Genomic DNA, 16,921 nt, shown 5'->3' with positions numbered 1-16,921 from the left:
AAATCAAAGGTCTATAAGGTGTTACTGAAACTGAATACTTTGATTTCACCTGAAATGTAATTACAAATATAAACACGGCCACGTCCATCTACACAAACTCCGTGCGGGTACGAGACACCATCATCTTCAGTGAGTATGTTTCTGACAAACTGTCCCGACTCAGTCAGATGAACAACAGTATCTTGATAGTAGGCAGTTACCAGGATGTCACCTGTGCTGGTACTTGTGATACCACCTGGACTTCTCAGTGTTGTGTGTCCTGTTGTAGGGTAGGTGAACACAACGTCCCCTTCAGCTGTCAGGCACAGGACACGCTTCGAACCGCTATCCGACACAAGGATGTTTCCTGTTCTTGTTGTACAAAGAAACTCAGGAGAATGTATAATTTCCTTTCCGCTATCTGCAGCGTTCATCGACTTTATGACGTTTCCTCTCATGTCCAGAATATCCACACATCTACCAGAACCTGCTGCTAGTGTTGATGGTGTCAGAGACGTTATACCCCGGTACTGTTTGCTGGTTGTGATGGTCGACAGCAGCACCAGGTCAGGATTCACTTCAACTGTTACAATCTGTCTGGTAGTCGGCACAGTGACAGCCACCTGGTTGTGTTTCAGCCTTGTTATACCCCACGGTTCACCTCCCAGTTGGAGCTTGCTGTGATGTCGTTGTTTGTTCCTGGTGTAGAAGGACTTCACACTGTTGTTGTTGCTGTAGTCTGTTACAACCACTGTGTATGTACCATTCACCGGCAACACTGTTAAGTCAACAGGGTATACTACATACTCTTCTCCTGCTACATTAGCGTTAATGGAGTCCTGTAACACAGGATCACCCTTCAGGTTCAGCACGTTACTGGTGTCGTGAGATACAGGTGTTGCCTCCAAGTTCACCATACCGTCATACTGGACATCTATCTCACCCAGCTGTAGATCGTCCAGAGCTCTACTCAACATGTCTTCGTTCTGTCTGTTCTTCACGTCTACGTCTCCGACAGCATCCACATCACCGGCCTCACTTCCCTGATACATATCATACACGTCCATGTCACACTCAGATTGTAGAGCCTGGTCTATCAGCTCAGCCTGCTGTCGGTACATGTGTACTGATATTTCACCCGACTTTAGGTCGGCTGTCAGTTGTTCAATGTGCTTTTCAGAAACTTCTTTCAGTTCATCTAGAAGTTTATTTTCCATGAGAGTTATATTTTCTCTCGCGTTGTTACCAAAAGACTTGATGTCATGTTCCATTTTTGCATATCGATCTTTTTCAGAAACGACGTTCACTTTAACAGCATCAACTTTTGCTTCCATTTGGAGTTGCTTATTCGAAATAGTTTCCTTCTTATTCAACAGCTGGGACTTTAATGCAGGTAATTCCGACTCCAGTGTGACAACTGATTCACATTTCCTGTGATAGATAACACAACAGGTGTGACAGGTGACTTTCTTGCAATCTTTGCACAAGAACTTGATGATTTCATCCTTGTGTTCTTTACACTTGATGTTTCGTTTCCTGGGGATAATGGCCTCACTAGTCATGGCAGTTGTATCGTGATGACGAGTGGATGAGATGCGACTGTGCGCCCTAGCACATACATCACACAAGGCGTCATCGCATACCGAGCACCACACAGTCGCTGGAGTTGTCTCCCCTTCGCGATGACAGCACGTGCAGTTCTTTGTATCTGGACAAAGAAAACAAGGTTGAATGAAAAGCATTCAGCATCGTATCATCGAGTGTTTGTTCTCTCGTCTAGCTATTTAAGGGCGGTAGGCTAGCCTTGTAGTCAAAGCGTTCGATCGTCACGCCGAAAATCCGGGTTCGATTTCCCAGATGGGCACAATGTGTGACACCTATTTCTGGTTTGCCCCGTAATATTGTTGTAATATTGCCAAAGGCGGCATAAAACTAAACTCACTCACTCTATCTGTATACGTAATTGCACAATTTTTTGTGGTTTATGAACCGTCGTAACTAGTAATTTTAGTGTAAGCTACCTCACAACACGATATATAAAACAAAGATATCTGCAAGACTGACTTCAGATTTCGGGAACTTGAATGACTAGTTTGACATAATGAAAAATCAGGTATCACTTGAACCCTAAATACCCTACCTTTTAACTTCAACCAAGATATTTGGAAAACAGCTATGCAGGACCACTACATTCATGAGTATTGTGGGGGTACAAATTGAAATTTGTATCAGTAAATAATGAATGTATTTACAATTACATGTAGATTTAGATAAGTCATTTTTACATTGAGTAAGGGAGTGTGTTGCCTTCGCAAAGGTTAAGAGTCGAACATGGCACGGCTACAAACTTTATACGACGACCACAGACGAATATTTAACAGATTTTACACGTGTTTATCCTTCCTTTCTTTTGAGTGAGCTGCAAGACACATCCGATAGACCACCGTGCATTGTAGTACCAGTTTACCTTTACATCCGGGGCCAAATGAGTCTAGCAGTCCCTGGATGACAAAGCTCGGTTTGACGTCATCCGCCCACTCATCTATTGGTCTCTCGGTGGCACTCACTTTCGTCATCTTGCTGCAGAAAGGACACAGCAGAGACTTGGCACTGATAGCTTCCGGTTTGGTTTTGGTGTAGTTGACGACACATTTCCGACAGAATGTGTGATAACAGACAAGGGTGCATGGATTGTCAAATACTTCTGTACATATGGTGCATGTGAGAAAATGTTCCTCCAGTTTCTGAGACGTCGCCATCTGCAAACGGAAGATGCATTAAATCTACAATGTTATTACGCATTGCATGCTGCCGGGACTATTTGCACTAGGCAATATGGCCAAAGTAACGGTTGCGTGTAATAGCATTTATATAAAATAAATGATATGTTAGTTGAAGTTATTTGGACCCTTTTTCATAACTCCTTGTTACTCTTAAAACAAATCAAATAAAACAGACTATTGTTGACAATCATAAATGAAATGTATTCATACGGGTGAGCCCTGCTATGACGGCGTAATGCACTCGTTCTGAAAGTTGAATTCTGATATATTTTTGTGCTAATATTGGATGGGTAATAAATGAATATTTAACGAATTAATAAGGTATTATACGGGACACCATTCAGTATTCTCTCTATATATGTAAACGATAGTAAGTGTTCATTTCAAATTTTTTAACATACCAGCGCAACCACTGCCGACAACCCCCACAGATGTATGTGCGTGCGTGTGTGCCTGCGTGCACGTGTGTGTGTGTATGTGTTCAGAAAAAAGACTGAAAATTATAAGATCAAGGTCCTCTGCAATCAATATTTTGTGTGCCCACCCTGGGAGACAAGAACAGCCTGTTGGGTGTCGTCTTGTGCATATACCCAAGGTCACTAATCAGTCAAAGTTAAGCAAAGTTGTACACAGAGAGTCCTTGGATGGTTGACAGGTTTGTTTTCAGCTTGCGTGATCTCGGTACTGTGATGAAGTGACGAAGATGAAGCACATTTGAGTCTGCCATTGTGTAAACTTGGTGTGTAAACTTGGTGTCCAAACAATCACACTGCTTCCGCCAACTACGTGGACGTCCAGCTTACGTTTGACGCAAAACGTTAATGACAACGACTACACACCCGCCATCTACACGTAGAAGCAACAATGACTCGTGCACTTGGCACATAAAGCGCTGACTTCGATATCAGCGCTCATTTGCATAACGAAAGTAGCTAGGCTGGTGTCAACTGCTTGCGCCAACAAACGCGACTCCAGCTATGAATATTTACTGTCTAAATATTTTATTAAATGCAGAAATGACAGCCCTAATAGTTTTCCATCTTGAGTCAATGAGCCGTTATGTCCACAGACCGAGTCACCTGAGATTAGGCTGTACATATCGATATACCCGACTCCAGATATGAATATTTACTGTCTAAATATTTTATTAAATGTAGAAATGACAGCCCTAATAGTTTTCCATCTTGAGTCAATGTACCGTTATGTCCACAGACCGAGTCACCTGAGATTAGGCTGTACATAACCATATACTCGTACATAGTAAAAGTAGCGGAGCACATAGGGAAGGACTCGAATTCTAAGACCATTATCACCGTATTTCTTCACACCTTGTCGTTTGATCACCGCGTAATTCCGTCGCTTTACCTGGTCATTGTTAGAATTGTAGTGTACGTGAAATACCGCCTGCACGTTTACTCAACTTCATTTCCTCGTTCCAGACAGTCGGTGAAGGGTGAGGTTGAGCCCCATAATAAACGGCTACTGGTCAGCAACGACACACAACACGACGTAAATACACCCTCCGAGAAGACACGAGGGGTCAGGGTTCGCGTGTCAAGTATACAACACGATAAAGCACATATACTTCTGTCATTGCTTACGTTCATTTATCTCTCAGTCATTTCCTCCCAATGTACGACTTTTGAAACTAATTTCACATATATTTTTTCTAGTCTGTCTCACAGTCCCTGAACCACATTATTTTCCCTACAGCCTAACCTTCCCTGCAGTGCTAAAGCCCTAATTGAAGCAAGTCTAAATTTTCCTAGGTTCTGAATCTCTGGTCTCCCTGGGGCTCCTTTTCAATTTATAATAGGTTTGTTTGTTACTATCAAAATTATATCTATTCAGAGACTAAGCATTAGCCTAATCTTTTTCCAAAATGTAGACTTTGATACGTTTACTTTTAATGATATACTTTGTCTTTAGTTAGTCTCATATAAAGGCCTTTCGTATTATGTACGTTTATTGTCGCCTGTATAATGTACTGACCTAGATTGCATAACTCATGTCGATAACGAAAGTAGGCTGTAAGAGATTGCCCAACAAATGCAGGACCACTTGATATTATACACCCATAATGTCTCAAAACTGTGTTAAGTGTAGATATAATAGGCATAGTAATTAACTGACATCAGTGTATCGGTAGGTCCACACACCAACTTGTGTGAGATGAGGGTAGTCGGGTCCCTGTACATAACGAAAGTAGACACGTCAACACAGCAGTGGGGAGGTCACACACAGGAAACATAACACCATGGCCGAATTAGTACAGGATTACCACCGTATTTCTTCACACCTTGTCCATCAATGACGGAGTAATGATATCACTATACCTGATCATTGTTAGAATTGTACTGTATGTGAAATCTGGCATATATCGCCAGCACGCTCACTTACTTTACTTCCTCGTTCCACACAGGCAGTGCAGAGGGAGATTGGATCCCGTGATAAATAGCTACTGGTTAGCGGTGGGTTGTCGCCCAACTACCCGTTATTGAGCTCTGGGTTACAAGTATATTTTCTTTCAGAGGAGGCTTGTAGGCGACAGGGGTCAAGGGTGTCACGGGAATAACACGATAATGCACACAGCGTTTTGTCGTTGCTTTCATTCTGCGTGTCGTTTCATTTGAACACACGAGTATGTAGCCTCATTTCAAGCCTCCCTTTCAACTGCATGTATCGCAAAATCCGTAGTCCATCGTGCTTGGAGTGGGAAGGGGAAGCCTCGTGGTGAAGATCCTTCTCGTCACGTCCGAGGTCAGGGGCGTAGCTACCATTATAAAAAAAGCCCGGGCTTACACATTATTTTTGCTAAAGATCGCCATGAAAGCTGGGCAAGCCCTCAATACTACAAAAATTAAGCTTGGCAACCTATCAGGTGTAAATGCAAGATTTCCTTGCATACATTTCAATGTACAAACTCTTTAAAATGAAATTGTTTGCTAAGTTATTACTATTGGCGTTAATTATTTTATCCATGTTGGTCCAATAATTAAAACACTTTATTATCTAAAGTTCATTTCCATTTAAATACTTATCAGTCAAAAGTGTTAACAATGTTTACATGTGGCCAGTACATTTCCACTACCCTGTGGCCTTAACCTTCATGTGTGATGTCAAAGCTCACAGGTCACATCATGACCTCTCCAAAGCTCATGCATTTTGGAGCACATGCTTGCCAGTGTGTATTGGACCTCCATGCTGCCTGGTTGTCACCCAGCTGACTGTAAGCTGAACTATGTAAAGACACATATGTGAGTACTTTACCCTTTCATTGCTAGGTTGTACTATCTCTAAATTACAATGAAATTTTATATATGCTAAAATGTTAATTGGTTAGTGCAAAAATTGTTAATATATTTCACACCATTATTTGTAAATTTGTGGTTCTTATTTTTGCAATTTCAATGTATTCACATATCGTTGGAATGAAATATTGAAAGTTATGTGCTATGAAATTTGTACATTTTCTGAATTTCATCGAAAGCTATTGTTTGTTGTAGTTTTCTGAACCTCAGCAACTCATCAGCAACTTTACTCCTCAAGTGAACACAATAAAATGTATTAAGTCCTCCGCAGCAGCCATTTATTAAGAACTGTAACTCCTATAATATCAATACAATAAACCCTGTTGATGTTGAGTATCAGTTCTTGTGTTCCTGCATTAACATCGGGCTTACAAGAAAAAATGGCTGACTACTGCGCCTGGAGGTAATGTTCGAGGCCCCACATATGTACAATGTGCGAAGCTCATTTCTGGTGTCTTCAGAGGTGATCTGTTTGTGGTACCTGACATTTGTGTCTGCGTCTTTATCATGCTGCCAATCTAAAATATTACAGTGCCAAACAACCTCAGATTTGTTATTTAGTCCTCTGCTGACATACGCAATAACTCTCTTCTGTCCATCCTGCCCTTAGCAGAGAACAGCCCCTGGTCCATCTGTACTAGCATCTGCATGGAGATTAAATGGTAATCTGCGTAGGTGTGAAGCTGTTTGAAGTGATGGAATGCCTTGTCTTGCTCAGATCCCCATATCCACGGCTGTTGGTTAACTTTCTTCCGTGTTCTCTTTAATCAAAGTATTAGACTTGACAGGGGCATGGTGATTGCGGCAAAACTCTTCACAAATCTCCAGTAATACCCTGCAAATCAAAGAAACTGCTTAACGTCTATTGGATTATTTGGTTGAGGCCATGTCTTCATCTTTTCACATTTAGCTGGTTCTCTTAGTCTCTGAGTGTCTTAAACACCTTCATCAACCTGTCCAGATGTTCTTCGAAGGTATCAGCAAAGACAATCACATCATCCATGTAGATAAGGCATACGTTTAGGTGCATATCTTCATAACAGTCATTCATGTGGCGTTGATAAGTGACGGGACTGTTACCTAAACCAAAGGGCATCCGGTTGAATTCATAGAATCCAAGGGGTCCCGCAGAGAGAGAAAGCAGTTCTCTCCTTGTGATGTTTTTCTAATTCAACATGGTGGTATCCTCCCTTCAAATCCATTGTGGAGTAGAATTTTGATCCCCTAAGAGTATCCAACAATTCTCAATCCTGGGTAGAGTATATGAGTCTTCAACAGTCTCTTGATTTAACTGTCTGAAATGAATGTACATGCTTAGAGACCCATTTTTCTTGCGTACTAATACCACATTGGAAGATAAAGGTGATCATGATCGACTCCACTGACTAATAGTTGGCGCAGATGATCTGCATAGATAGCGGAATTCTCTTTTGTCGCTGTTTGAAAGGTCGGTCATCCATCAGAACTATCCTGTGTTTCACCCTTCACACCGAGTGCCTAAGATCTGAAGGTTCTAGATCCATCCTATTAAAGAGTGGATCCCTGTCCTGTGATACATCTGCCATGGTAGGCTGTTCTTCCACAACAACAAGCTGGATCTCACACAGAAGGGCATGGGGTTGAATGACTACTGTTCTTGTTGTAATGTTTGAAATGTTGACATCTACAAATCCTTTCTCTCTGTATGTTGTCAACCTGGGTGAGATGTCAAGGTCATCAGGAATAGCTGAACGGCTTGTACTGTACAATACAGCATGTGTGTTGCGATAGGGAATCGCAAACTGCCTTGTCAATGTAGCCAGTGACAGTGACTTCTGAATTGGGTGGGATGACAACCTTCTTCACTCCTGCACACTTGACTAGTCCGACCTGAAATTCTAGTCTAAAGAGATCCCGTTACTGCAGCACCATACACCTAAAAGCTAAATACCAAGGTGTGTGAAGGTTGGCATCTTACAGAAACACCTCCCAATGTTTTGGTCTACAAGTACCTTAGTAAATCGATAACATATTGGTACCTTGTGATTATAGTTACCAGCAGGACCAACAAGCAGAAGACATGGCTAGCATTCAGCATCAATCCCGTTAACCTTTAAGTCCACCTGAGTGTAACCTGAGTATGGCACGTTTTGTCCATCAGCACACTGAAAATGCAAGACATTTGTGATTGGGGTGATAAGAATACGGGAGAGATACTGATCATAAAATGCAGGACTCATAGCTGAGACTGAAGCTCCTGTGTCCAATAAAGCTCCTTGAATACAAGCATCAACTTCATTGGCATTTCCTACAATTTGCTGTTGTTTCATATCTCTGCGTACCCATCTGCCGTCTGTTTTGACCTATGGACGACCCCTTCGCATAGGCCGTCTCCCGTTTAAATGCAGGCGACTGTGATCCATCCTGACTCTACATCCTGAGGCTGTTCGCAACGGAAACACTGTACAAGACCTGCCTCTGCGTGGTGGATGATCATACTTCTGTTTCTGCAAAGAAGGATGAGAATAATATCCAGTGGTGCCCTTGTAAGTTTGATTATAAATCCTGATTGAAAGTTATCTTGCCCTCAGGTAGGCTGTTGATAGTGATGTAGTTCACCTGTGGGCTGTTGATAGTGATGCAGTTCACCTGTGGGCTGCTGGTAGAGATGCAGTTCACCTGTTGGCTGTTGATAGTGATGAAGTTCACCTGTAGGCTGTTGATAGTGATGAATTTCACCTGTAGGCTGTTGATAGTGATGCAGTTCACCTGTGGGCTGTTGATAGTGATGCAGTTCACCTGTGGGCTGTTGGTAGAGATGCAGTTCACCTGTGGGCTGTTGATAGTGATGAAGTTCACCTGTAGGCTGTTGATAGTGATGCAGTTCACCTGTAGGCTGTTGATAGTGATGCAGTTCACCTGTAGGCTGTTGGTAGTGATGCAGTTCACCTGTAGGCTGCTGTTAGTGATGCAGTTCACCTGTAGGCTGTTGATAGTGATGCAGTTCACCTGTAGGCTGTTGGTAGAGATGCAGTTCACCTGTAGGCTGCTGTTAGTGATGCAGTTCACCTGTAGGCTGCTGTTAGTGATGCAGTTCACCTGTAGGCTGCTGTTAGTGATGCAGTTCACCTGTAGGCTGTTGATAGTGATGAGGAGCAGGCTGCAGCTGTTGTTTCTTGAGAGATGGGGGCTCTTGATCATTCCTCCATCTCTACATCCTACATTTCTGTTTCAGTGGTTGTCTCAGAAACAGCGAACAGCCAGTTGATCTTCCATTCTTCCTCGCCCTTTACTTTGAGTGTGCCCCCGAATTTCTCGTCGCAAAACATCAAAATCCGAGAATAAATCAACCTGTGTCCGTTGACATCTTTGATTGATGGCTTACGTCATGCCCAAAGCATAGAATGAAAGAGGTTGTTGGTGTCTACAGCGTTAACTTCACCAGCTTAAAGACGACAACACCAAGTGTTAACATCTTCATCCTCTCGCTGTCGTGTTGTATAGAAGGATGCCAATACGTTTACAGGAGAAACACTTGTGTCAAAAACACATGTGAGCTTATGTAGAAGAGCGGTGGAGCCCAAGCACATCGCAATCCTAGCTGCTTCCACTCTCAGAGATTTCCAAATTGCATGTTCGAATATCGCCCTTCAATGTGCTTTATCCTTCAATATGCAATCCACGTCATATCCCCATAAATCATATGGCACATTACTTTTACCTTCATCTCCAGAAAAGCAAGATAAATTCAAATGCATGTGAAACATCTGCTCTTTTCACAGAGCCAGTTGAATAATGAGCCATCCATTTTAACAAACTTTCTGGTGAATCAGCCTTAGGTTTTACTTTAAGCTGCTTGAAATGTTGCAACAAGTTGAGCCAGACCGTCTTCTGACATACCTGCTAGTGGTGCTAACAGCGAGAAATGAATGTGGGGGGTGGGGAAACAACTGTATGACATGGTTAGCATAGACAGGATGTGAACGCAGTGGAACACCACAGCGCAACAAAATGTTCATAGTGATGTCCTACCCAGAATGAAAACAAAGTTCTAAGTATGAAATACTGGTGAAATGCTTAGTAATGGCGTGCAGGTGTAAGCTTTGTGACCGCTACAAAAAAAAAAATAAAAGGACAAAATGTCAAAGACGAGAAACCAAGAAGTAAACCCTGACGAGACAGAACAACTCCCCCCCCCCCTCCCTACTGTATGTCCAACTGAAATACTGTTCACAGTGGCAGTACACCCAACTCACACGTTCCTGTACTTAGTCCAATAATTATGTAACCGAAGAGGTCTTTTATATACCACAAAGGCAAATAGATCGTGTAGATGTCAGTTAATGGCAAAATAATTGAAAAAGGCCCTGTGGGAATAAATACAGTGCACCCTGGTTATAATGCCCCTGGTTATAATGCCACCCTGGATATAATACCATGTATTTACCAGAACGGAATACCCTGGTTATAATGCCCCTGGCTATAATGCCACCCTGGATATAATACCATGTTTTAGCCAGAACGGAATACCCTGGTTATAATGCCAAAGTAATAATGCCAATGGTTTTTCGAACAAAAAGTCCTTTACCTCTGGTTATAATGCCAATTACACTAGGTGCATGTAGTATCGATACCTTAATTGTTTAATTGACATGATTCAAATTAATTTACCAAACTCATTAATGCTTTTAGTAGTCATGTAATCCCAGATAGGATAACACATGTAACAATACACTGCCTGCCACCTACAACAAGTCACCTGCAGCCCCTAGACGCTCGGATTATCCAGTCATTCAAGCCTCATTACACGAGACGTCGGCTCAATCATCTTATTGATTGTACAGGTCCTCTAACTGTCCTACCTGGTCATAATGCCACCCTGGATATATTGCCACGTTTTCTCCTGGACAAACGGTGGCATTAGAACCAGGGTATACTGTACATTGAATTAAAATACGTAACAATAGTTCATGGGCCAATACATGTGAGGCTAGAGGTAGACAGGTGTGGCCGGACAAGTGGCCTGAAATTTCTACTGCCAAATTTGCCGACGATATTTCCTTTTGGACCTCATCCACTTCAGCCAACCCAGCCACACTCAAAATACAAAGAATGCTAAATCATATTCAAAACTGGGCCCTTAAATGGGGGTTCCATATTGACGTTAAAAAACCGTGGGCATATTATTCAAAACTCAGCGAATGCAAAATTTTACACCCAAACTACACTTAAATAACAAAAAACTTGAATTAAAAAAGGAAGCCAAATTCTTAGGTGTAACTTTCGACCACCACATGAAATGGACACCCCATATTCATAACCTGGTCAATTCATGTCAACAAGACCTCAACCTAATGAGAGCCATCAGCGGCACAAACTGGGGTGCCGACAAACACACACTTATTAACATTTATAAAACTATCATATTGTCAAGACTGGAGTACGCCGCTCCAGTCCTCCACTCCCTCCCCCCTTGCAACATCCATAAACTCAACTCACTCCAATATAAAGCCCTTAAACTAGCCCTAGGTACGAGGAGTGGTACCTCCCTAAACACACTACTTCTGCTCACAGACACTGCTTCAATCACACAAAGAATAAACCAAACTACACTCACTTACTGGGCTGGGGCCCAACACAACCCTCTGTTCAAACACATCACACACAAGTACAACATAAAAAAGTCCACTCTAAAAATGTTCAAACTTAAACCATCTATTGCCCCTGCCTTACACACCTCAACAATCTATTATTGACACAACAACTAAACAACATACAACACACACCTCCCATTACAAGCTACATTCACGACATACCCCCTCCCACCACAGACACCACCCTCGACACCACCCTCAAACAGCTACCTAAAGACACCAACAAAACTAACATCACAAACATCACAAACAACTACATAAACACAAACTACCCCACCCATACCCACATATACACAGACGCATCAATCAACCCAAATACAACCACAGGTCTCGGCATACATGTCCAACAAATCCCCCCCCCCCCATCACCACAAATCTCCACTACACCAACCACACCACAATAAACACTGCAGAACTAACAGCCATCCTCACTGCACTTCATTTAATCCCCTCCCTCCCCCAAAATAATTTCTTTATCCTCACCGATTCACTCTCAACTCCATCAAACAACTACACAACATGCACTCCAAATCTCGCCCCGACCTCATCCACAATATAACAATACAAACCGATTCACTCACACGCTCAAATAAAAATATTACATTCATATGGATACCTAGCCACTCTAATATCACAGGAAATGACACTGCAGACACTGCAGCCAAACTCGCCACAACCCATTTATCACCAAACATCAACTTCAATGCTTCCAAAACAGAAATCAAACAACTCATTAAAACAAATATGTTAACCACCAACTTCCACCACAACATAAACACAAACAACAAATCCACATGGGTCACATCTATCATAAAATCACCAATAAGAAAAATGTCCCCATACTCAAACATTAAAAACATTGACACGGCCATAAACAGGCCAATTGCATGCACTTCATATCTAAATTACACTTTATACAAACAAAATAGACACCCAGATGGCCTATGCACACGCTGCAATACACAACAGGACATAACCCACATACTCACACATTGCCACCCACAACATACAAAAATTAACCAACTACACAGCAACATACCTACAAAATATCACAATAATATTCATTTACTTCTAAATCCCCACAACTGTATTTCAAGCGCTAGAAAACTTCCTACAAAACTCCAACCTACTACAAAGAATTTAGACCATCCCAAACAAATTACTACAACTCTACTACCCACTTAAACATTTAGACCAGGCATCCAAACTTTTCAGTTATACATACTATAACACCTACCATTACCACAGCCTACATATTTAGACCTGGGACTCAATTTCAGTTAACCATACCACTAGTTGTCTTCCCCGACATCCGCGCACCCCTCTCAACACAGCTGTCTCGCCTCTAAATGTTAACAAAGCAGCCACAAGCCCTCTCATTCAAGGTCAAGGCCACTTACCTCAGCCAGCTCACTCGCAGCATAAACCACCCAGCCTCGGCCCATGCCTCACTGCCTCCTTCGCTTCCCCACCCACCCCCACCCACCCCCCCTTTACCTCTTTTACTTTCATTAATAAGCCCCCTTATTTAATACAAGCAGCTAATCTGCACTCACATCATATGCCCCATATGCTATACATGTTTTTACATACCCGTTTTCTCATAACCTATCAACTAGTTACCACTCCTCCTCTTAGTAAACCACAAACCACCCTTTGTTTTCGCTGTCTTTCCCTTTATAAATTCGTCTTTTTGATATTTTTATCTTATGTTTTAACGTTTCTATTATAAATCCATTTAGGTTAACGTCCCTACATTTACGTTTTTTTCGGGTATGGTGTATTATTCCTTATTACCACCTATTCATATTTATTGTTAAAACCCACCTGCCCGTCGGTGAAATTGGCTCCCGCCAGAAGCCGACGTAAAATCATCAAATTCGTCGTCGTCGGTCCCAGGCTGACACCATACGTGCTAGACGTCCTGCCATTACGTCACCAACGTCTACGACTGCAGTGGTGCAGACAGCATTATTGTGATTGACTTCAAGTTAAATATGTGAGTTAACAACTGATATTTTCATGATGAAACTGGCAGCTGACCCACAAAGCACCCTGCTGTTAAATACAAGGGTGCCGGGTCTGGAGCAAGACAATAAAAGATGACTATGCTATTGTGAAAGTGAAGCAGGTTAGATTGAGAGGTTAAGCTCGGGTTAGACAAATTAAAATACACTTGCTAATACGTACATAAATACATACTCCTACATATTAGATATAATCAGTCACGCTATACAGTAGTTATACTCAGTCACACAGTATATTGAATGTGATGACTTGTCGACGCCACCTCAGTCAATCTGCAGTCAGGAGGTCGTTGTAAATCTAGTTCATTGTAATATTTAAAGGGACAATGAGCAGTTGATAATGAACCAAAGCTCTATACAGTGTTGCAGAAACTGAATACGTTAATTTCACCCGTGTACCCATCACAAACATACACACTGCCACGTCCATCTACACAAACTCCGTTCGAATGCAGGGAAATGCGTTGGAAATGTTTGTTTCTGACAAACTGCCCTGACTCAGTCAGATGAACAACAGTATATTGGGCATAGTCAGTAACCAGAATGTCACCTGTGCTGGTACTTGTGATACTACGTGGAAGTCGCAGTGTTGTGTGTCCTGTTGTAGGGAAGGTGAACACAACGTCCCCTTCAGCTGTCAGGCACAGGACACGCTCGGAACCGTCATCCGACACAAGGATGTTTCCTGTTCTTGTTGTACAAAGAAAGTCAGAGGAACGTACGATCTTTTTTCCACTATCAACATGGTTCACGGACTTTAGGACGTTTCCTGTCATGTCCAGAATATCCACACATGTACCAGAACCAACTCCTAGTGTTGATGGTGTCAGAGACGTTATACCCCAGTACTGTTTGCTGGTTGTGACGGTTGACAGCAGCACCAGGTAAGGGTTCACTTGAAGTGTTACAATCTGTCTGGTATTTGGCACAGTGACAGCCACCTGGTCGAGTTTCAGCCTTGTTATACCCCACGGTCTACCTCCCAGGCTGAGCTTGCTGTGACGTCGTTGTGTGTTCCTGGTGTAGAAGGACATCACACTGTTGTTGTTGTAGTCTGTTACAACCACTGTGTATGTACCATTCACCGGCAACACTGTTAAGTCAGCTGGATTTGCATTTTTCTCGTCTCCAGCTACCTCAACGTTAATGGTGTCCTGTAACAAAGGAGTAGCCTTCAGGTCCAGTACGTTACCAGTGTCTTGTGACACAGGAGCAGCCTTCAGGTCCAGCATGTTACCAGTGTCTCGTGACACAGGAGCAGCCTTCAGGTCCAGCACGTTACCAGGGTCTTGTAACACAGTAGCAGCCTTCAGCTCCAGCACATTACCAGGGTCTTGTAACACAGGAGCAGCCTTCAGGTCCAGCACGTTACCAGTGTCTTGTGACACAGGAGCAGCCTTCAGGTCCAGCACATTACCAGTGTCTTGTGACACAGGAGCATCCTTCAGGTCCACCACGTTACCAGTGTCTTGTGACACAGGAGCAGCCTTCAGGTCCAGCACGTTACCAGTGTCTTGTAACACAGGAGCATCCTTCAGGTCCAGAACGTTACCAGTGTCTTGTAACACAGGAGCATCCTTCAGGTCCACCACGTTAACAGTGTCTTGTGACACAGGAGCAGCCTTCACGTCCAGCACGTTACCAGTGTCTTGTAACACAGGAGCATCCTTCAGGTCCACTACGTTACCAGTGTCTTGTAACACAGGAGCATCCTTCAGGTCCAGCACGTTACCAGTGTCTTGTGACACAGGAGCAGCATTCATGTCCAGTACGTTACCAGTGTTTTGTAACACAGAAACAGCATTCAGGTCCAGCACGTTCTCAGGGTCTAGTTACACAGGAGCAGCCTTCACATCCAGTACGTTACAAGTGTCTTGTAACACAGGAACAGCCTACAGGTCCAGCATGTTATCAGTGTCTAGTTACACAAGAGCAGCCTTCAGATCCAGTACGTTAACAGTGTCTTGTGACACAGGAGCAGCCGTCACGTCCAGCACGTTACCAGTGTCTTGTGACACAGGAGCAGCCTTCACGTCCAGCATGTTACCAGTGTCTTGTGACACAGGAGCAGCCTTCAGGTCCAGCACGTTACCAGTGTCTTGTGACACAGGAGCAGCCTTCAGGTCCAGCTCGTTACCAGTGTCTTGTGACACAGGAGCAGCCTTCAGGTCCAGCACGTTAACAGTGTCTTGTGACACAGGAGCAGCCTTCAGGTCCAGCACGTAACCAGTGTCTTGTAACATAGGAGCAGCCTTCAGGTCAGGCACGTTACCAGTGTCTTGTAACACAGCAGCAGCCTTCAGGTCCAATACGTTACCAATGTCTTGTAACACAGGAACATCCTTCGGGTCCAGCACGTTATCAGGGTCCAGTTACACAGGAGCAGCCTTCAGATCCAGTACGTTACCAGTGTCTTGTGACAAAGGAGCAGCCTTCAGGTCCACCACGTTACCTGGGTCTTGTGACATAGGAGCAGCCTTCAGGTCCAGTACGTTACCAGTGTCTTGTAACACAGGAGCAACCTTCAGGTCTAGCACGTTATCAGGGTCTAGTTACACAGGAACAGCCTTCAGATCATGTACGTCACCAGTGTCTTGTGAACAAGGAACAGCCTTCAGGTCCACCACGTTACCAGTGTCTTTGGACACAGGAGCAGCCTTCAGGTCGAGCATGTTACCAGTGTCATGTAACACAGGAGCAGCCTTCAGGTCCAGCACGTTACCAGGGTCTTGTGACACAGGAGCAGCCTTCAGGTCCAGCATGTTACCAGGGTCTTGTGACACAGGAACAGCCTTCAGGTCTAGTACATACCAGTGTCTTGTGACACAGGAGCAGCCTTCAGGTCCAGCTCGTTACCAGTGTCTTGTGACACAGTGTCTTGTGACACACGTTAGCAGCCTTCAGGTCACAGGAGCAGCCTTCAGGTCCAGCACGTAACCAGTGTCTTGTAACATAGGAGCAGCCTTCAGGTCAAGCACGTTACCAGTGTCTTGTAACACATCAGCAGCCTTCAGGTCCAATACGTTACCAATGTCTTGTAACACAGGAACATCCTTCGGGTCCAGCACGTTATCAGGGTCCAGTTACACAGGAGCAGCCTTCAGATCCAGTACGTTACTGGTGTCTTGTGACAAAGGAACAGACTTCAGGTCCAGCACGTTAATAGTGTCTTATGACACAGGAGCAGC

General features: G+C 43.4%; 1 protein-coding gene across 3 annotated transcripts in view; it reads right to left on the bottom strand.

Moving 5' to 3' along the window:
* Positions 1-16,921, bottom strand: part of LOC124282935 (E3 ubiquitin-protein ligase TRIM71-like) — a 43,817-nt gene continuing 26,896 nt past the window's right edge. The window contains exons 1-2 of one of the 3 annotated variants that reach the window (XM_046718985.1): positions 2,447-2,587; positions 1-1,687 (exon numbers count right to left, since the gene is read on the bottom strand). In XM_046718985.1, coding sequence (XP_046574941.1) covers positions 12-1,687; positions 2,447-2,555 — 1,785 coding nt within the window. In that variant the 5' untranslated portion in view covers positions 2,556-2,587 and the 3' untranslated portion in view covers positions 1-11. Of the gene's footprint in view, positions 1,688-2,119; positions 2,196-2,446; positions 2,588-16,921 lie in introns of those variants that run through there. The other 2 variants (XM_046718988.1, XM_046718987.1) reach the window with 2 other exon arrangements.

The sequence above is a fragment of the Haliotis rubra genome, unplaced genomic scaffold (genome assembly GCF_003918875.1).
Source record: "Haliotis rubra isolate DU_JTF1 unplaced genomic scaffold, ASM391887v1 Scf307, whole genome shotgun sequence".
Taxonomy (NCBI): Eukaryota; Metazoa; Mollusca; class Gastropoda; order Lepetellida; family Haliotidae; genus Haliotis; species Haliotis rubra.
This window is presented reverse-complemented; position numbering and strand designations above follow the sequence as displayed.